At 38.4% G+C, this 22,931-nt stretch overlaps 1 protein-coding gene across 3 annotated transcripts in view; it reads left to right on the top strand.

Moving 5' to 3' along the window:
• Positions 1 to 22,931, top strand: part of PPEF1 (protein phosphatase with EF-hand domain 1) — a 123,217-nt gene that overhangs the window by 52,678 nt on the left and 47,608 nt on the right. For all 3 annotated transcript variants that reach the window (XM_072818342.1, XM_072818341.1, XM_072818340.1), the window contains 3 exons: positions 4,857 to 5,020; positions 13,994 to 14,108; positions 17,535 to 17,581. In XM_072818342.1, coding sequence (XP_072674443.1) covers positions 4,857 to 5,020; positions 13,994 to 14,108; positions 17,535 to 17,581 — 326 coding nt within the window. The remainder of the gene's footprint in view (positions 1 to 4,856; positions 5,021 to 13,993; positions 14,109 to 17,534; positions 17,582 to 22,931) is intronic.

Genomic DNA, 22,931 nt, shown 5'->3' with positions numbered 1-22,931 from the left:
AAATGTACTCTCTTAGCAACTTTTAAGCATACAACAAGAGTAGTCTTAACTAGGGTCACCATGCTGTACATTACTATAGATTGCTTTCTGATGGCCCTCTTTGGTGGGAAGGTTCTACATAACCTCCAACTCGGCCTGTTTGGCTGAAGTGCTATGACTCCTAAACAGGTTATTTTTAGGGGCCAGAAGATCACTTAACATTTCTAGATATCAGCACCAGATTAATGATCTGAGGCACAGGGTTAGTTGAGATATTCTGGGTGTTCCATAGGTGGGAGGTGACCTGGAAGCCATTCATTTCCATGTCCTACTACTTAGTTTCTCAAACCAGTTCATAAGACTTGATGGGGAGACCACACATCCATCCCACAGGTGGAAAACCAAAGCTGCTGTACATAGCAATAGGTTTACACAGAGACTGATGGAAATGGGGAGTGGGATGGAGTGTGTGCCAGTGTTGTTTTGACTCTTCTTTCTGCTTCCCAGATCAGCCAAAGTGTCCTATCAGACCCAGATATTGTCTATTTTTTGTGGCTATGGTCAATAGTTTATTTTCCCCATTATATCTTCCCAGTGATTATTGGTAGTATTTAACAAACTTTTTTTTTTTAATTTTTATTTATTTATGATAGTCACAGAGACAGAGAATGAGAGAGAGAGGCAAAGACACAGGCAGAGGGAGAAGCAGGCTCCATGCACCGGGAGCCCGATGTGGGATTCGATCCCCGGTCTCCAGGATCGCGCCCTGGGCCAAAGGCAGGCGCCAAACCGCTGCGCCACCCAGGGATCCCCAAACTTTTGTTTTATACCTATTTGTATTGTGCTACTATTGAAAGATAGCATTAATGAATTTTTTATTCTTATTGCCAATATTTATTAAATGTTTACCATGTGCCATGTCTTTTAAGTGCTTTAAATATTTCATTTGGTCTTCATGACAGACCACTGAGATTAGTATTATTATCATTCCCTTTTGTTGGATGAGAATATTGAGGCTTAGAAGGTGACCTCCTAAGGTTATTCATCTCAGCAGTGGTAAAGCTGTGTTTTGAACAAGTGTGCTTAACCTCTGCAGTACTGAATTCTCCTATCAGTTCTGGGAGTTTCTCAGTTGATTTTCTTGAGGATGGATATTTAATCACACTGGCCACAGGCAACTTTATTTTTATATCTTTCTATGCAATAGCCACTGCTCTTATTTTGGGTTTGTGTTTTGTTGTGTTGGCTGGAAATAGCAGAACAATGTTAAAGTGAAGCAGTAAAAGTAGGCATCCTGTTTTGTTAATGCTTTAATGGAAAAACCATTCTTGTTGATTTAAATTTTTATAATTCTGTTAAGGAGGTAGGCTTTCGTTTCTAGTTTTCTGAGTTTTTTTTTTTTTTTAAAGAAAACAGGTGTTAAATTTTATGAAATGTCATTTTGCCATTTATTGAGTTTATTATATGGATACTCAATTTTTTAAAAAAAGATTTTATTTATTTATTCATGAGAGACACAGAGAGAGAGGCAGAGACACAGGCAGAGGGAGAGGCAGGCTCCATGCAAGGAGCCCAACGTGGGACCCGAATGTGGGATCATGCTCTGAGTCAAAGGCAGGTGCTCAACCGCTGAGCCACTCAGGCGTCCCTGGACACTCATAATTTTAATCCAGATTCATAACTGAGAAACAAAATAACTATAAAATGCAGTTCAATTGGTGCTTTTCTTTTCCTAGCCATATTTGGAGCTTGTTTTCAAAGTGACATGTGGGTGGTAGAGGCAGAAATTGTGTATGTGTGTGCACGTGTTTTGTTTTTTTTAATTATGGGCTTTAACATTTTCCCTGTCCAGATTTTGAGTTTGTACTGGGCAAAAGAAAAGATTATATATGGGGGGTAGTTTTGAGATATTTTCTTTAGAACAACTTGTAAAGGTGGTATCATTTGGTTATAATTCAAGATTTCATTATACTTAATTAGTTTAGATTGGTATTGAGAGAATTGTAAATCAAATAGGTAAAGATTCATTCAAATTACATGTTGCACAAATCTTTATATATTGTTGGCATTCATTAAATTAGTCTTATAATAGTTATAGCCCACACTACTTGCGTTTGAACTGCTACAGCTTTTTTTTTTTCAAGATTTTATTTATTTATTCATGATAGGCACACAGAGAGAAAGAGAGAGAGAGAGAGGCACACACAGGCAGAGGGAGAAGCAGTCTCCATGCCGGGAGCCCCACGTGGGACTCGATCCTGGGACTCCAGGATCACACCCTGGGCCAAAGGCGGGCGCTAAACCGCTGCGCCACCCAGGGATCCCCTGCTACAGCTTTTGATTGTTTTCATACATGACTCACATTAGCTACCCATATTAGGAAGAGAATCTATGTTATTTCTTTTAATGTGGCTAAAAGTCAGCAAAAGGATTATGATTTGATGTTTACTGATATTTCATATTGAGTAGTTTTGACTAGGAATTGGCTTAGGGAAACGATGCTTTTTCATGTATTTATCACGGAACTTATAAGAAATGAAGGTCAACAAACATATGGAAAGAAGGGCCAGACTAAGCTTTTTTGGTTTGTTTTAAAGAAGAAAAACAATATTTTAATTTTCTTCTTAAAAAACAATTGGAATTGATGTGTGAGCTGATGAGAAAGGGAGAGTGGACAGAGCATAGGTGAAGGCCATGATTGGGAAAAGAAAATCATTTCGTGCTTGTACCTTTCAGTAGGAATTACTCAATGAGTCAGTTATAACATGGTATAGTGAGACTGGTGGGGTTTTTTTTTGTTTGTTTCTTTGTTGTTATTGTTGTTTTCCCAAGAGGAGCTCCATATTAAAATGTATAGAGTCAGGAAGATGTATCTCTATGAGCCAAATGGTACGATCATTAAGATAGGTAGAGTATTTAGGCTTTATTGCTTGCACCATGGAATCTGAGAAAAAATTTACCAAGCTGCTCTGCATTTCTAGTTTTCAAACATTACAGGGAATAATTAAGTTATTCTTAAATCTCAAACCAAATCCAAATGAATAAAATACACTGTGCTGGACCACACTGAAGACGTACATTATTATTCCTAAATTTAACTTCTTGTAAAACATCATCAACCACCACCAAAGAAATATTGGGGCACCCAATAATTTAGAAAGCATTTTTAAATTATCAAATATTATGACATATATATTTTTTTAAAGATTTTTTTTTTTTAATTCATGAGAGATACAGGGAGAGAGAGAGAGAGGCAGAGACACAGGCAAAGGGAGAAGCGGGCTCCATGCAGGGAGCCTGACATGGGATTCGATCCCAGGTCTCCAGGATCAGGCCCTGGGCTAAAGGCGGCGCTAAACCACTGAGCCACCTGGGCTGCCCGACATATATATTTTTTTGAAAAAATAAAGGTTTTTTTTCAAGTTTAGTTCTTAACTGGAATCTCTCAGCATAACTGGATCGTGAAAAGAAATGTATTCTATCTACATCTGCTGACGTCATACTTTCTAAACATGTCCATTCTAAATATTCAAAAATATAGAAACAGCTTGTAGAGAACTTCTGATTCCCATTGGCTTGGTAGCATTCAGTGTTAATGAGTTGAAGAATACATCATCATCTCCATATCTGTTATCTCTTAACGAAATAACACTGTGTGTTAAACAACCACAATAGCTCAGTGGCATGTAATAAACACTTCTTGCCCACAAGTCCACAGGTTATCCGAGTGTTTCTGCTGATCTTGGCAGGCTTGATTTGGCAGTTTTTCTCAGGTCTTGGTGAGAGTTCACTCATGTGTTTGGAGGTCTGCTGGCTGATGGCTGATCTAGGATGGCCTTGGCTGGGGTGACTCAGTTTTGTTCTCCATAGTCTTGAAGCTTTCATTAGGCTAGCCTGGGCTTTGTGGCAGTAATATAGGTCCAAAAGAGAAAGCATGGAAGCATACAAGGCCTTCTAAGGTCTTGGCTTAGAAATGGTACATAACACTTCTACCACATTCTTTAGGCTAACACAAATCATGAACCCAACAACCCAGGTTTGAAGCCTGGGGAAATAGAATCTTGACAAGAGCCAGGCTAGAGGTTGGGATAGACAATTGGGGTCACTTTTGCAATCAGTCTACCATATCCCCTTTCATCTTTCTCCACCGACATTGGCCAGATTTCTGTTCTTGGCCTGACTGTTTGATAGGTGGCCTAGCAAGAAAGGGACCCTGGGCCTCAGCACCTACTGAAATGGGCAGTGCAGGCAATCTGTTACATAGAAATATTTCTCTCAGAGAGAGGCCCTGTGGGTATTTCTGCCTGTGGTTCATCATCTAACTTTATCTGCTTTGTTATCAAGAAGAAAAAGAAAATCATGTCAGAAAATCTGTTTTTATGTGAAGAGAGAAACAAATCTATTATAGCTAAGTAAAATTTGAAGTGCTTAACAGGGGAAAAATTGAATGCTGCAGTTTAATTTTCTGTAGATCCTGAATAGCACAGATGTTTGAATCAAATACAATACATTATTATGTTTTCAGCCCTATTTGTAAAAATCTGCAATGTAAGAGTAGGCAAAAAATGTAGAGGTAAAGATTCAGAGCATCATAGTACCTTGAATGACCAGTTTTCCCTGAGTTTCTCCTCCTCCCCACCAATGAACTCACTGCTTTGGTACACTGTCCACTCGGGAAGGGATGAGGGTGATTCATGTGAATGTGCCTAATGATCTGAGAACAAATCCTTCCTCGTGATTAAATGTGGGATATCTTGATATTCATAATACCTGTAGCACACTGCCTTACTTACTTGCTCAATATTCAAGAAGATATTTATTGAATTTTAAGTATGGGAATGTTGATTCCCCCACCCTTTCTGTCTTTCCTTTTCCAGAATTACTTGCTCGACTTTTTGGTAGCACCCTCCAGGACTACAAGGATAGACAGGACTATGTCTCACACATAGACGTCCCAGACTCCTATCATGGTCCTCGGCTGCAATTTCCTCTCACTTTTACTGATATTGATTTACTTGTTGAGGCCTTCAAGCAACAACAGGCAAGTGGAAGCAGATACTGCCCTGATTCTTGTACATAGCATGTGCTCGGTGACTATCTGTTGAATGAATGGATGAAAAATACTATAGCAGAAATGCATTCCTTTGGGGAAAAGCTTCATAATAAGTGAGAGCTACCCTTTGCTTTCCTTAACCTATTAAATAGAAGTCTCCTCAGATGCATAGCAACTTCCTGTCTATATATAGGCTTATGCATTTCCTTTTCCTTTTTCTTAGATATATAATTCACATATTGTAAAATTCATCATTTTCAAGTGAATGATTTAAGGGTGAGGGGATGGGCGAAGTGGGTGAAAGGGAGTAGGAGATCAGGCTTCCAGTTATAGAGTGAATAAGTCATCAAGATTAAAGCTACGGCATAGGGAATATAGTCGAGAGTACTGTGGTGGCGTACGGTGGCAGACGGTAGGTACCTATACTTGCGGCTGAGCACAGCGTACAGTGTAACATACAGAGTTGTCAAATCACTGTGTTGTACACCTCAAACTAATGTAACATTGTGTGTCAACAATTCTCCAATGAAAAATAAATAAGAAAGAAAGTGTACGGTGCAGTGGTTTTTAGCACAGTCACAAAATTGTGCAGTTATCACCAGGACTAACTCCAAAACATTTTCATCACCCCCAAAAGAAATTCCATACCCATTACCATTCCCTCTTCCCTCCCGACTAGCACCCATTATTCTACTTTCTGTCTCTACAGATTTGTCTATTTTGGGCATTTCATGTATAGAATTCTATAATATGTAGCCTCTTGTATCTGGCTTTTTCACTTAGCATAATGTTGTTAAGGTACATTCATGTCATAACATGTTTCATTGCTCCTTTATTGGTATGACTGACTAATATTCTGTTATATGGATATACCACATTTTGTTTATTCATTCATCAGTGGATGAACATTTGGATTTTTTTCTACCTTTGGGCTATCATGAACAATGCTTCTATAAACATTCACATACAGGTTTTTGTATGAATGTGTTCTCAGTTCTCTTGAGTATATATACCTAGGAGTGGAACTGCTGGGTCATATGGTCACTCTGTTTAACTTTTTGAGGGGCTGCTAAACTGTTTTCCACAGTGGCTGTGTCTCTTTACCTTCCCACCAGCAATGCATGAGGGTTCCAATTTCTTCACATTTTTTTGTCAACACTTCTTATTTGCTTTTGTTTATTCTTTGTAATTGTATTTTTATTATAGCCATCCTAGTTGCATGTGAAGTGATACCTCATTGTGGTTTTGATTTGCATTTCCCTAATGACTGAAGATGTTGAACATCTATACCATGTTTACTGGGCATTTGTACACATTCTTTGGAGAAATATCTACTTAGATGCTTTGCCCATTTTGAAATAAGGTTATTTGTCTTTTTATTATTGAGTTGTAAGAGTTATTTATATATTCTGGATACAAATCTCTTATCAAAAAAAAAAAACAAAAAAATCTCTTATCAGATATATGATTTTTTTAAAGGATTTATTTATTTATTTATTTGAGAGAGAGAAACTGTGGGGTGGAGGGACAGAGGGAAAGGGAGAGAGAGAATCTCTAGCAGACTCTCCGCTGACCAGGAAGCTCAGTGATGCAGGCCTTGATAACCCGGCCCTGAGACCATGACCCAAGCGGAAACTAAGAGTCTGACGCTTAACCAACTGAGCCACTCAGGCACCCCTCCAATGTATGATTTGAAAATTTTTTTTCATTCTGTAGGTTCTTTCTATTTTCTTGATAATGCCCTTTGATTCACAAAAGTTTCTAATGTTGATGAAGTCCAAAGTATCTATTTTTTCTTTGATTGCTTGTGTTTTTGTGTTTTATCTAAGAATCCATTGCCAAATCCAAGATCATGAAGATTTACTCCTTATAGTTCCTTTTAAGAATTTTATGGTTTTAACTCTTAAATTTAGTTCCATGAATCATTTTCATTTACTTTCTGTATATGGTATGAGGTAGGGGTCCAACTTTGTTCTTTGCAATATGCAGTTGTCCTAACACTTTCTGTTAAGAGTCCGTTCTTTCCCCCATTGAATGGTCTTGAGACCCATGCTGAAAACTAATAGGCCATAGGCCATAGATGTATTAATTTATGTCTGGACTCCCAGTTCTCTTCATTTGTATTTATGAATTATGTCATTACATTGTCTTAATTACTATAGCTTTGTAGTTAAGTTTTGAAATCAGGAAGCATAAATTCTTCAATTTAGCTCTTCTTTTTCAATATCGTTTTGATATTTGGGTTCCCCTTGCAATGAATTTAAGGATTGACATTTCCATTTCTGTAAAAAAGCCCATTGGGATTTTGGTATGATTTTGGTAGATTGTATTGAATCTGTAGATCACTTTGGATAGTATTACCATCTTAACAATATTAAGCCTTCCAATTCATAAACACAGGATATCTTTCATTTATTTAGGTCTTCTTTGATTTCTTTCAGCAATGTTTTCTAATTTTCAGTGCACAAGTCTTTTACTACCTTAAATTTATTCCTTGGTATTTTATTCTCTTGATTGCCATTGTAAAAGGGATTGCTTTCTTAATTCCCTTTTGGATTGCTCATTATTGGTGTATAAAAGGACAATTGATTTTTATGGATTGAGCTTTTACTCTGCCACTTTGCTGAATTCATTTCTTAGCTTTAGTAGTGTGTGTATTTTGAGACAATCTATATATAGGATCATGTCATCTGGGAATAGAGATAGTTTTATTTTTTCCTTTTTTATTTAGATGCCTCTTATTTCTTTTTCTTGCCTAATTACCCTGGCTAGAATTTCCAGTACAATGTTGAATAGCAGTGGTGAGGGCTTGTCATGCTTGTCTTGTTCTTGATCTTAGGTGGGAAAGCTTTCAGTCTTTCACCATTGAGTTTGATGTTAGTTGTGGGTTTTTTATCAATGTCCTTCATCATATTGAGGACATTTTCTTCCATTCCTAGTTTTCTGAGTGGTTCTATCATGAAAAGGTGTTAGATGTTGTCAAATACTTTTTTACACCAATTGAAATGATTGTGTGTTTTTTTCCTTCACTCTATTAATGTGTGTATTACACTGATTAATTTTGTGTGTGTATCGAACCACCTTGTATTCCTGGAATAAATCCCACTGGGTCATGGTCTATGATTCTTTTAAAATTTTATTGGATTTTTTTGCTGATATTTTGTTGAAGTTGTTTTTGTTTTTGTTTTGTATTTTATTTAGAAGGGATATTGATGTGTATGTTCTTATGGTGTCTTTATTTGACTTTGGTATTAGGGTAATATTGGCTTCATAGAATGAGTTAGGAATTGTTTCTTCCTCTTCACTTTTTTGGAAGAATTTAAGAAGGATTGGTGTTAATTCCTTAAATGTTCAGTAGAGTTCACCAGTGAAGTTGCCTGTCTTGGATTTTCCTTGTTAGGAGGTTTTTGATTACTGATTCAATCTCTACTTGTCTTAGATCTATTCAGATTTTCTTTTTTTTAAAGATTTTATTTATTTATTCATGAGACACACAGAGAGAGAGAGAGAGAGAGAGGAGAGAGAGAGAGATAGGCAGAGAAACAGGCAGAGGGAGAAGCAGGCCCCATGCAGGGAGCCCAATGTGGGACTCGATCCCAGGACTCCAGGATCACACCCTGGGCCAAAGGCAGGTGCCAAACCATTGAGCCACCTAGGGATCCCCCTGTTCAGATTTTCTATTTCTTCCTGAATCAGTTTTGGGAATTTGTATGTTTCCAGGAATTTGTCCATTTCATCTAAATTATCTAATTTGTTAATGTATAATTATTCATAATATTCTCTTATAATTATTTTTATTTCTTTAAGATTGGTGGTAATGTCCCACTTTTAGTTCTGATTATAGTTATTTGCATTTTCTTTGTTTTTCTTTGTCAGTCTAGCTAAAGGTTTGTCAACTTTGTTAATATTTTCAAAGAATCAATTTTGAGTTTTGCTAATTTTATCTCTTGTTTTTCTGTTGTCTATTTCATTTATCTGAACTCTAGTCCTTTTTCTTCTGCTGCTAGTTTTTGGCTTAGTTTGTTCTTTTTCTAGTTCCTTGGTGTCAAGTTAGGCTTTTCATTTGAGATCTTTCTTCTTTTTAATGTAGGCATTTGCAATTATAAATTTCTCTCTGAGCATTGCTTTTGCTACATCCCATATATATATTTTCTAAATATTTTATTTATTTATTCATGAGAGATACACACAGAGAGAGAAGTAAAGACACAGGCAGAGGGAGAAGCAGGCCCCATGCAGGGAACCCAATGTGGGACTCAATCACGGGTCTCCAGGATCACACCCTGGGCCAAAGGCAGGCACCAAACCCCTGAGCCACCCAGGGATCCCCATCCCATATATTTTTGTGTGTAACGTTTTCATTTTCATTCATCTCAAAGTGGCTTCTAATTTCCTTTGTGATTTCTTCTTTGACCTATTGATTATGTTGTTTAATTTCTACATATTTGTGAATTTTTCAGTTGTCCTTCTGTTATTGATTTCAAGCTTCATTCCATTGTGATCAGATAAGATACTTTGCATGATTCCAATCTTTTTAAATTTATTGAAGCTTATTTTGTGGCCTAACATCTGGTCTATCCTGGAGAATGTTCCATATGCTCTTGTTAAAAAAATGTGTAGCCTGATGTTGTTGGGTGGAGTGTTCTATAGATGTATGCTAGGTCTAGTTGTGTGTGAGGTCTCTGAAGTCTCTGTTCTTTTAGTTTGTATTCAACTAGTGTTTTACAGAGATTTCCTTGAACACCAGGAGCTAGGGAGAGAGAGAGAGAGAATGAAATAGAGAGTGGGACAGAGACAGAAGCAATGCAAAGCAAAGACAAGCCTTGTCTTTGCAGATGGGCTCTGTGTTGGTACACTTCACTGCTTAGCTAGGCTGTTTACAAACCTATTTTAGCCTTTATTCTCTGCTTGCACTGAGCCATTTTTAAGTGGCCTTTTTCTTGATTCAGCCTTTGCTTGGTTGCTGTGAACTTTACTTTCCAAAGTTCTGTGAAAGTTGATTTTGACAGTTTCTTTGCTTGAGTTTTCAGTGTTTCTGTGGAGGGATAGGACCTGTGAGCTACCTATTCCATTATTTTCTCTGACATTACCCCCAAACCCTCATTCTCAGGTTAGGACCCTAAGGGCATACCCTAGGAGTAAGAGTGAACTAGAAGTAGACTGTCTCTGTAGGGATTGAATCAAAGCTTGGAATCATCTAATTCCTGATATTGAATTGAGATTATCCTGGATAGCTGGTATTTCTAGCCACCTGCCAAATGAAAAGGTAAATCCTTTCTGGAAGAAGATAGGCCTCAAATTATTTCTTCAAGTTGTTATGTACAATGTCCAGAACTTAATACAAATATTAACCAAGCATAGGAAGATATAAGATTCATGACAGAAAACTGAGGCAACCAATAAATAACAGACCAATATTTTGACAATGGCATTATCAGACTCAGAGTTTATAAGTATGCTTAATATGTTCAAAGAGAGAGAAGAGATATGACAAATATCCAAGGAGCCATAACAGAAAAGATCATAATTCTGACTTTACAAAAATGAGAAAATTATGCTGTTAGGGGAAGACAGGCTCAACAAAGAGTGCAGTGTGTTCCCTTTTGTAAAAAAAAATAAATAAATAAGTATTTATATATTTTGATTTTTAAAAGTTAAGATAAATTCACATAAAATAGATCATGTAAACATAAATAGATCATTTTAAAGTGTATGATTTAGCAGGTGTTACTATATTCAAAATGTTGTGCTATCATCACCACTATCTAATTCTGGAACATTTCATTACCCCAAAACAAAACCCTGTACTCATCAAGCAGTCACTCCCCATTGCCCCTTCTCCCCAGCCCCTTGCAACCACTAATTTGCCTTCTGTCTCTACAAATTTGTCTAATCTGGAGATTTCATATAAATGTAATCCTAAAGTATGTGACCTTTGGTGTCTGGCTTTTGCTTGGCAAATGTATTCAAGGTTCATCCATGTTTTAGCATATGTCAGTATTTCATTCCTACTTTTAGTTGAATAACATTCCTTTGTATGAATATATCCCACATTTTGTTTAAGGGATTATATGTTTATAGAATAGAATATATATTAATATTACATATTCATATGTGGTTATATTAATTTTTATATGCTGCCAACGCATAGAATATGTTTTGGAAAGATAATGAAGACACCCTTAACAGTGACTGTTTCTGGGGACAGGGACTGAGTGGGGAAGAAGGAAAATTGCTTTTCAGTTATACTCCTTTTTACTATTTAACTTTTTATTCAACTAAAAAATGAGATTTTTTTCCATTTGAAAACTTGTTACTTCATAAAAAGAAATATCCTTTAAAAGTAGTATTTTCCTTCCTCATTGGCTTTAAAAGAATATGAATATTTTATTTAAGTTGCTATTTACTCTGACCATCTCTATAAATGTAGAAACCAATATCTAAGTTAACTTTTTTGAGTATTTAATATTGTAACTATAAAAACAATTATAATGCTATTGAAAGACAGCATTGTAAGCAAGTACTGATACTCATGTATTCTGCTTAAGATTCTCTCTTCCTTTCCCTCTGCTCCTACCCCTGCTCTCTATCTCTCTCTCAAAAAAGGTATATTTGGGATCCCTGGGTGGCGCAGCGGTTTGGCGCCTGCCTTTGGCCCAGGGCGCGATCCTGGAGACCCGGGATCGAATCCCACGTCGGGCTCCCGGTGCATGGAGCCTGCTTCTCCCTCTGCCTATGTCTCTGCCTCTCTCTCTCTCTCCGTGACTATCATATATAAATAAAAATTAAAAAAAAAAAAAAAAAAAAAAAAAAAAAAAAAAAAAAAAAAAAAAAAAGGTATATTTAATCATGAAAATTCTCCAAACTTAAATCATATTTTGGGAATCTGGGATAGAAAATAGTTTTATTATTTTAATAGCTATGCAAATAGAAATTTTAAGACACCATGAGACAGGATTGTGCCAAAGGAACAAAGAATTTTATCTTTCCTGAAACCCATAATCAAAACAGTATCTGAACAATGTATAGAAATGACCCCTCTCGGCCTTTAATAATCTAAACCAGTAGTATCCAATAGAAATATAATATGAGCCACAAACATAATTAAAAATGGTCTAGTCGTCACATTAAAAAATTGAAAATATATTGGGTATAAAGATTACTAAAATAAATAAACTTTTAAAAATGTAAAAGATAAAAATCATTTTAATACTGTATTTAATCCAATATATGAAATTATCATTTTAATATATACTCCTGTTAAAAGTTTTTATTTTATTTTATTATTTATTTATTTATTTATTTATTTTTAAACTTTTTTTATTGGAGTTCAATTTGCCAACATATAGCATAACACCCAGTGCTCATCCCATCAAGTGCCCCCCTCCGTTAAAAGTTTTTAATGAGTCTATGTATACAATGGAATATTACTCAGCCATTAGAAATGACAAATACCCACCATTTGCTTCCACATGGATGGAACTGGAGGGTATTATGCTGAGTGAAATAAGTCAATCGGAGGACAAATATTATATGGTCTCATTCATTTGGGGAATATAAAAAATAGTGAAAGGGAATAAAGGGGAAAGGAGAAAAAATGAGTGGGAAATATCAGAAAGGGAGACAGAACGTGAGAGACTCCTAACTCTGGGGAACGAATAAGGGGTGGTAGAAAGGGATGTGGGCGGGGGGGTGGAGGTGACTGGGTGACAGGCACTGAGGGGGGCACTTGATGGGATGAGCACTGGGTGTTATTCTATATGTTGGCAAATTGAACACCAATAAAAAATTTAAAAAAATAAAAATAAAAAAATAAAAATTGTGGAATGGGTAAATTTAAAAAAAAGTTTTTATTTTATTTTATTATTTGTTTATTTTTTAATTTTTTTTAATTGGAGTTCAGTTTGCCAACATATAGCATAACACCCAGTGCTCATCCCATCAAGTGCCCCCCCTCTGTTAAAAGTTTTTAATGAGACATTTTGCTTTTTTTTTTTCATACACTGAGTCTTTGAAATCCAGTGTGTATTTTGCACTCACAGCACATCTTGATTTTGGCTAGCCCCATTTCAGGTGGTGGAAATAGTCCTGACCCATGAAGTGCTGGTAGCATCCGTTACATTTGTATTAGCTATATTCCTTCGGGGATTATGTATTTGGGGTATTTTATAATTTTTTAAAACTGAAGAATAACACACTAGATTTAAAACAAACAAAAGCCCAGCAGAGAAAGTGGAATAAATCTGTCCAATACAATGACGTCATCAATGCTAACTGGAGGAGGGCAATTGGATGAATAGTCGTAATAGGAGGTAATGCAAATGATTTATTTGGGTTTGGAATATGTTTTATATTTAGACCAGTATATAAATGTACTTGCTGTTCTGTATACTCTCACGTCTGTGCACCCAACATTGAGCCACCTGGGATTCTTGGCTCAGGGGTTTCTTGGGGCTGCTCTGGCTGCCTTGTGAGATCTGCGAACCCAGCACCACCACCTGGCTGCCATCCCAGGAGGCAGGATGTCCCAAACAAATGCAAAGCAGCTCCTCTTCCACAGTCTCTCTCCTTCTCTCTTTCTCCTTTCCTTGCTTCTTTTTTATTTTTAATTTTTGTCTGCATGTTTCCCTGGGGCAAGGGAGGTACCCCCCCACACACACACAACTCAATCACTTCTCTTGGGATCTATCAGAGACGTTCTGTGAATGGGTGATATCAGTTAAGAACAGGAAAATATAAGTGTCCTAGGAACCATTTATTCATTCAGTTTACAAATCTCTAGTGAGGGCTTATTGTATGCCAGACACATTGCTAGAATGATCTATCTGAGAATAGTTTAGACATTATCCTGCAATACAGCTTCCTGAAATGGGCTCGTATGCTCCACTGTTACAGCTTTCTATGTAGTCATGCCTTTCTTGCTAGTTCATTATATGTATTTCCTCTGCTTCCCCCTCACAGATACTTCATGCTCATTATGTCTTAGAGGTGCTATTTGAAACCAAGAAGGTCCTGAAGCAAATGCCAAACTTCACTCACGTAAAAACTTCTCCCTCCAAAGAGTTAACAATCTGTGGTAAGTTTCAGAGCAGAGCTGCCAAATTAATATTTAGGAGTGTCTTGGTTCTACATCGTTTGCTTAACTTGAAAACTGTGTAAATTGGACTGTATTAAGGGAAGAGTGTTAATATAGAGTTATCTATCATGATAATACTGTTCCCCATCTTGTCTTTGTTTTGCATACCAGCTGGCAGGAATTAATTATGTGAGAAATTAAAGAACTCATAGCTTTTTATAAAGGCAGGCAGCATTTTAATACAGAAAACCACCCATGGGTGGAATCACCGTTCTTTGCCCTCCATCTAGCTCTCATTATCTTTGTTCTGTGTTACTTTTCCTTAGGTGGGCCTCCATGTGCCACTTAGGCTGGGAGGCGAAAAGCCTGAGGCAGCGTGGAGATTAAACTCTTCTCTGCCCTTGGCTGCTGTTTTAGATTTTTCCAACTGGTCTATGCAGCTTTTAGAAGAGTGGGAATGTCCCAGAAATATGTTCCTTGTTCTTCTAAATAACAAGACTTGAGATTTTGTTATCATATAGGCCAGCCTGGCAGGATATTGCTTCAAGAAACGGTACACATTGAAATTCAACACAGTTGGTGCTCAGCAGGCTTGCAACTGTCTGAGAATGGGGTGCGTGGAAGGAACAGCAATTCCCTTAACTTCTAATTAGGCCTTTAGGTTACAAAACAGTGATTGTTATTTTCCAAATCAATTTTTAGCCTGTGTTTCTTTTCCTCTGGCAGGTAGAAGTGGATTTGACAATCTAGTAAAACCATTTCCATTCCTAGCATCTGATAGTGGTGATAGGGACTTGATGCAGCGGGACACACTACATGCTCAGACTCAGGCTTTTGAAGCATCTTCAATGGTTCAATTCCAACCTGATCAGGCCAACACATGTCTCTGCCTGACAGATGATGCATCTCAGCAGTGGGAGCCTTTTATTTAAGGCCTCCCTGGCTCTTACTTTTCACAGAGATTAAGACTTGGGGTCATGAAGCTCGGGAAGCCATGCCAACAACCCATGGCCTCCATGGAGGCAGGGCTCCATATGCTGTCTGAATGTGTATAATAAGCCAAACAGAGAGTGAGATCTGCTCCCACATGTTTCCAGTTGCCATTGTAGACTTATCTTTGGGTAAAAGGATCTAGAAGATGTGAATTAGAGGGCAGAGGTGTCCTGGCATCACACAGTGCAAGAGCTAAATAATTCTTACTGGGACTAGTCTGTCACTTGTTGTTGTGGATGAAATTGAGGCCCAGAGAGGAAAATGCCTTCTCTCTTTTCTTTTCTTTTCTTTTCTTTTCTTTTCTTTTCTTTCCTTCCTTCTTTCCTTCCTTCCTTCCTTTCCTTGATTTTATTTTTGAGTATTCTCTACACCCAGTGTGGGACTCAAACTTACAACCCCAAGATCAAGAGTCACATGTTTTACTGAATGAGCCAACCAGGCACCCCTCCTTCCCTACATTTCTATGTGGTAACTCTTCCCCACCACAACTAGGCTCACTCACCTCGGCTTGTTAGTGGCGGGGTCAGAATGAAAAATCAGGTCCCCTGCATCCGAAGTTAGGGCCAGCCCCATATCTGCTATCCCAACTCCCATCATGCATCTCTCTGATTGATGTTGCATTTTCCATCATGAAACAAAGTCTAGGGAATGGATTGATCAGACAGTTCATTCACTTCAAGATCTCCACATCTTGGACATTTATTTCCAGACATTTTTCCATGTAGCACCATTGCTAGAGAGGAAAAGCCAAGGCCAGTAATTTCCCTATTTTTGGTGGTTATAGCCCCATTAAACTTAAATAAATTAGGTCATCATTTAAAATTCAAAATTTGGGCTGTATCTTCAAAAACATCTGTTTAAGACAGTACTAGGAGGGGGAGAGAAAGTATCATGAAATTTTACCATTATTTTAATTTCAATTTCCAGATGCATTTTTTTACCTGAACATCTCAACATGCTACATAGTTCTCAATACACATGCAGAAGGTGTTTTAGTCTATAGTTACATTATAAAAAACAACCAATTCTGTACTCATGTTTTTGTTTGCAGTGGAAATATCTCTCTGTGGCTTATCTTTCCATGATACATCAGGTTTTATCTCTTACTGTCCAATAGAAGTTAAAAATATTTACATAGCCTTAATCCCTAATATACTGAAACCAATTCATTTTTTAGCATGCCAGCTGCAACAATTTTGTCTACTCAAATCTTTGAAAGACAAGTCACCCTGAAGAAAATTAGTAAAATAGAATAATTTAAAATATATATTTAATTTATAAATAAGAAGTCTTTCCACTTTTATTTCCTTGGATTTGGAGTACGATCATATGAAAGCAGTGAGATTTAAGTATATAATAGCATTAATATGCTCTTAATATTATGGTCATTTTGTAAATAAGTGCTGGTGATACAGGACTTTTATTTTATTGTTCTCATTATAATTGCAGTCTTCTGTTCCATATATTTGGTTGATTTTGGTTGTGGAATTTTAAGCAAACCAAGGAAAGGTATTTCTATATTGCATTCTTTTGGTAATCAAGTTGGATGCAAAGAATAAAATTTTGTGATCAGAGCCTATGAAAGATAGATATTTTACCTAGAAATAGTTATCCAAATAGGGCTTTTGACTAATATATTCACTGTTAATTTTTAGTTAATGGCTTTATATATTCATATGGTTTCCCTTAGTTAGCTGAGTTTTATAAAGTCATGCTTTCATTTTTACTTCCTATAATTGTCTCATCAAAAGAATGTCAACTCACAATTTTTCAATTTTAGATGCTATTGCTGGAGCATATTCTCTAACACAGGACTTTACATACATGGCTTTAAAAAGCTGTACATTTAGCAATTAAATGTATTTATTGAGTGCCTATTATGCACCAGGTACTATAAGAGGCACTGGGTATTTAATGCCAACTGACAGATACTCTTGCTCATCTCCTACAGATTATAGTGTGAACAATACAGAATAATCACTAAGAGCTTGAGTTTTGAGTGAGATAAAGTTGCGTTTGAATTCCAGCTCTGATACTTGGTAGGTGGGTAATTTTGCATCAGTTAACTACTCTGATCCTCCTTTCTATCTAAGAATGATGAGAATAATACCCAACTCATGGAGCAGGTGTAAGGATAGAACAGGATTATTCATGTAAACCTTTAATGCAGTACTTGGTGTGGGGTAAGCCCAGCGCTGCGCAATGGTAGGAGTGAATAGGTGATTGTAAGATCAGACACTGCCCCCCATAGGAAAGGGGACAGAGAACTATGAAAACAAATTGTCGAATTAATACCATCAGGGTAAAACCCCAATGCCCTGAGAATGCTTGGACTATATTGGCAGTACGGCAGTATTTCAGTTTAAGAATTCTATCACAAATGGGCATTTTTCTTGTTTCCTACTGAATAGTGATTTTTCATTTGCACTCCAGGTGATTTGCATGGGAAACTGGATGATCTTTTTTTGATCTTCTATAAGGTAAATAATTATTTTGCTAAATAGTGGCATTTTTGTTGGGGGGAGGCCCATACTAAGGCAGACAATAAATTGGTGTTATTAGGGATATGGACAAATACAGATGTATGTAACAGTTTTTTTCTAAGAAGCTGAAATATTTGTAGAGGGATAGATATCTTTTTGGCTCTGTAATACATATTTCACCAAAAAATCTTTCAAAAATTTAATTTGGGTCTTTGTTCAATATTACCGTTACCTATAGCCTATATATCCATTGGGATTTGCACCTGATTGTATTTATGCTCTTTATCACATTGTAAATGTCTAGATGGCACAGGATGAAGAGGAAAACAATCTGTTTTGTTTTTATTTTGTTCAGAAGTGAGCATGTCACATACCAGTCTCTTCAAAGCACACTAATTATGTGTGAAGGGAGTGCCCCACTTAGTAAATTCTGAACTGCTCTCTTTACCTTGATTCGCCATTGCTGAGCTTAGTTGCTCTTCCAACGCTGTGACTCCTTTTCATTTGTTGGGTTTTGGTTGTGGGGGCCCACACAGAGGGCAGAGACCAACTTGGCTGGCATGGAGTTTCCCTGCATCTCTACGATGGGATTCATTTCCCTGTCTGAGCCAGTGTTACCACCTGAACAACTTCTGGGACAACTGTATATAGAAAACTGATCCCAAGGTGACTTCTGCCATCATCCCTTGATCGCTGTTTCTGATCCCTGTGTCAGTCCTCACAGCTAGCATGTTGAATAACTGGGCATGGCATAGGTGTCTCAGATGGTTGAAAGAAAATATATTCTGATTATTATGATGGCCAATCATGTCTATTCTTTGGAGACTGTGAGAGCTTAAGTAAGCCACATAACTTCTATGAAACTCAGTGGATTTTTAAAATTTATTTTATTTTATTTATTTATTTTTTTTTTATGAAACTGAGTTGGGTTTTTTGTTTTTTGTTTTTTGTTTTTTTGGTTGTAATATTCTTGAGCTACCATCCCACAAAAGGTTGTCTTGTGGATAAAATAACAAATATCCCCAAGCATTTTTTAAACTAATAAATCATAACAGAAATGCAATGTTTTAATTTTATTCATTTGGAGTGGAAGCCAAGAAGGAAATGGAATGGGCCAAACCAGGAGTGGATGAATGGAGCCAGCACTTAGGAGATTTGGTTGAGACTGCATGAGGTCTAAAGAAGGATCTAGAACTTGATAGCCCGGGAGCAGGAACAGGGCAAGTAGGAGACTGCCCAGGAAGTTAGGTTGATGCCAGGAAGCCCAGCCAAAGTTTTCCTGGTAGGGAGGCGATGGTGATAGTAAAAGAGCAATTGCCGAGATCCACCAGAGTCTGAGCTGGGCAGGGAAGGAAGAGGATCGGGATGAGCCAGTCAACTAGGAAAAATGGCCAGACTGCCGATTGGCATGCTTTCTGAGAGAGGGAGCAGACTTACTGGGTCGGGCCTCAGGAAGTAGCAATGGTGGGAAGTTATGCGAGGAACAGTCCTAGGGGACGTGTGAGTCCAAGGCGGGGTCCAGAACGTGGGTGACTGAAGCGAGTGAGAGAGAATATTAGAAATGAGGGGGTCTAGGACATGGAAAGCCAGTGTGTTAAGTGAGTTGGCCTCAGGACCATGAGGTGAGGAGCAGGGAGAGGAAGGCTAGTCAGAGGTCTGGCTAAGAAGGAGGAGGCCCTTTGACCTGAGGTTAGCAAGATGTGAGTCTTTTAGTGGGTGTGAGGAGTGGCTATGAACCCTCCCCAGCTCCTGACCCTGAGGGATCCACCCTGTGGAGAAACAAATCCTGTCCTTCCAGAGGGCTGCAGGAGTCAGGAGTCCAGCAGCATTCTTAGGGAAGACCCAGATTTCCAGAGAGAAGTCTTCCTGAGTGAGTTGAAGACAGAAAAGAGTTTCTTGACCATGAAAGGGGGATTCTACTGGCCAAATTGAAAAGCTGTGGGAGTGTGGGTAGATGGACTGGTGAGAGGACATTAAGGAGTTACATGGCTTGGGGAATGAGATTTGTTTAACTCATTTCATGGCGCCATAGAAAATGTTCAGAAGTTCAATCCTGCTATTGTTGACAGTTACAATTGGAGGAAGGAAGAGGGGGCAGGAGGATGTGGGGAACAACCACAAGAGAAAATCCAGCGATTATGTTTTTAGAGGTTTGGGAAGATATTTCAAAGGGCAAAGAGTTGAGTAAGTTAGATGGGAAAAATGACTTTGGAGGCATTCAGAAACGCCAATTTCTTGAGAGGTAGTTGAAGACATTAAGATGTGATCAGGGAAAGGGTTCAGGGAGTAGACAGAGGGGAAGAGAGAATTGCAACATGTTTCTTTAATTCTATCAGCAGAGCAGTATGGAACATATAAAACTGGAAAGTGCTAACGTAAAGGCTGAACAGGAGGAGGTGGGTGGTAAGAAGTGCCATAAAAAGAACCAAAGGTGAAAATATAGCATTCACATGAAAGCAAGAAGTATTTTGAGAGTTAACCAACGACAGCGTTCCAGAAGTGGAGACTGAGAACCCAGCAGTGGGAGAGTAGGGCACTCTTATTTGGGAGGGATTTGGGTAGAGGGAGGTGAGAGAGATGTTTGGAAAATATGAATTCAAGTTTTAACAGACGTGAGTGAGAAGCAGCTAAAATGCATCTTGGATGTGGGATAAAACCTGTGCACCAGCGTCTGAAAATGGCCTGGTTTGAAAGGGGAAACTGAGGAAGGAGCCACTGATGATGGCAAGGTTCCACTCTAAAGAGGCTGAAAAGGTGCTGTCGTTCGTGGTGTCTGAGAGGGGAGAAGGACCTGATGGGCCCATGATGATGGTGAGTCACTCGGCTCAGGGGCAGCGGGGGCAGCGAGTGTCCGGAGCTGCAGGCCCAGAAGGGACAGGGGGACATACAAGAAAGCTGCTTCACATGATGATCTCACTTGCCAAAGTCAACATTTTGCCTTTTTCTGTCTCATTTTTTTATCTGAAGTTTAAATGAGGAATGATGATAGGATCACAAGGGTACAGGGCAGCCTGAAACTGGGCACACAAACTGTTCAGGAAAACAATATTTCTATGTGAATACAAAGGACAGTGACACCCCGCTGTCGGAGGGCGAGCTCCCGCGTACTTATTTATCTTCACTTGGCACTCCTTTGTGGTCCCAAACCCACAAGTAAGGGAAAAAAAGGGTCTCCCAGTTCTGTAAACTGCTGTCACAAATCCAGTGAACTTTCCTCAGAGGATGGGCCCCAGGCCCTTATTCAAAGGCCAGTGAACGTTGTTATGTCAGTAAAATCCTATCTGACACATTCTCGCTGCAAGTTGGCCTGCCTGGCTCCCCACCCCACAGTAGATGAGGGAATAGGAGAGGAAGGCAGGAGTGAGAAACAAGGATGAGGATGAAAAGTAAAGCTGTTACCGACAGAAGAGATCTAGACCTATAAGCATGAGATAGGAAACGTGTACAGGGAAGAGAGTTCTCTATTTCTCAGAAGTACCTGAGAGGATGCTTAGATTGACAAGCCTATGTCGTCAAGAAAGTGTCAAGTGCTATGGTGTGCACCCTGTTAAGAGGTAGGGAGAACAAATGGCCCATTTTCAAAACCCTGAGTTAAAATGGTTAAAGTAATTTCAAAACACATTTTAGCTTTTAAAGGGGTAAGCTTCAGTGATCTGGAAAATTCATCTTAGCAATGCTTACAGTATGAGTGAGTATCATTATTGGCTCTTAGGTATAGGAGGACAAAAGAACATGAGAATAAAAAAAAAAAAAAAAGGAAGATTAGTTGAGAGAAGCATCATGGGCCAGGAAAGTAGATGAGGAGGAAAGAGAGCACATCTTAGGAACAAGGCAGGAGAAGGGGACCACTGGATTTCTCTCTGTAGCCCCAGATACAATGGTGGCTGCACACGGATGCCAGTAGGTGTTAACTCTGACCGAAGCCATCTCTCTCTTGTTTCAGGAAAAGGTAGGGTTGCTGTGATGGCAGAGGATGCTCACTGCAAACCTCAGTGCATCAACAGTGTGCATTTGATTCCCGATTATTTGTAAAATGCCCTGTGTGCAGCACTTTCCTCCGGTTCACCTGCGGGAGTGCACAGGCTGAGGCCCCTCAGTGTGAGCCACGGGCTCTCTAGCTTCTATTTAGAAGCAGCTAGTGACTGTGCTTTAGCTTGGTCTGTTTCATTTCTTATTATTTATTTAATTCAGTAAAATTATCAATTCATGTTTGTTTTCTTTTTTAATTTCTCAAAGTGTATTTTATACACATTCTGATTGAACTTGGATTGCTGGGAACAGTTTGGCAAAGTACTCCTGTTGGAGATCTTTGGAGCTGTAAATCACTAAAGTTTATATTATGCTCTGATTCCTCTCACTCAACCCAAAAGAGAAACCAGGAAGCCCCCAGGCTTTGAATTAAGGCAAAATTGTGTGTTTGTTTTTTAAGATTTTATTTATTTATTCATGAGAGACAGAGAGAGGCAGAGGGAGAAGCAGGCTCCCTCCGAGGAGCCTGATGGGGGACTTGATCCAGGACTCCGGGATCAGATCAGAGGCTCAATCACTGAGCCACCCAGGAGCCCCAAGGCAAAATTGTTATTCATCTCTGAGCAGGTGCTGTGCTAGGCAATTTCTCCCTTGTCAGGACTGGGGTTGGTTCAAGGGGGACCAAAGGCAGAGCCTGAGAGGGAGAGAGTTCCAGTGTAGGGTCCCTGAGATGACTTGCCATATTACTTTTTTCATCGAAGCGGTTGGTTTGGTTCAAGACTTGGACTGTTATAACTGATCATTTACAAAAGCGAGTCTGTCCACTAATTTGTTCATTTAATAGACTTTCATCTGGTTCTTGCAGTGTTCAAGGCACATATGAAAACTGAGAAGATACAAAGATGAATATGAAGTTTATTCATTTCACGTGTATTTATTAAACACCCATTATGAATGAGATACTCTACTATAGGTTGCTAATACAGTATGACTCAGGTGCAGTTTTTAGCCTGAGAGACATCACAGTTTAGTGGGGAAGGTCAACTAATAAAAAGACAAGACAGGTCACGGTGGGACATATTAATGACAGGGATAAGCACAAGGCTCCAAGGTAGCACGTTAAAGGGGCACCTAACCTCATGGGAGACTTCCTGGAGAAGGTGAAATTTAAAACAACCTGTTCAAAGAATTTTAGTAATTTAGTAAGTACCTAAATCATGAAAGAAAGTTTTGGAGGATCTGAGATTTTATTTTCACACATTTGTTGTGGTGCACTGTAATAAATAATGGGATTCATGCCCTTGATTGCTTTTGATTATTTGTGTTGAGATTTTGGTTCCTTTCATATTTGGTTGTCCTTAAAAATTGTATCATTTAG

Source organism: Canis lupus, chromosome X, assembly GCF_048164855.1.
Source record: "Canis lupus baileyi chromosome X, mCanLup2.hap1, whole genome shotgun sequence".
Classification (NCBI taxonomy): Eukaryota; Metazoa; Chordata; class Mammalia; order Carnivora; family Canidae; genus Canis; species Canis lupus.
The sequence above is the reverse complement of the archived record's forward strand: the minus strand, read 5'-3'. Positions and strand labels throughout refer to the sequence as shown.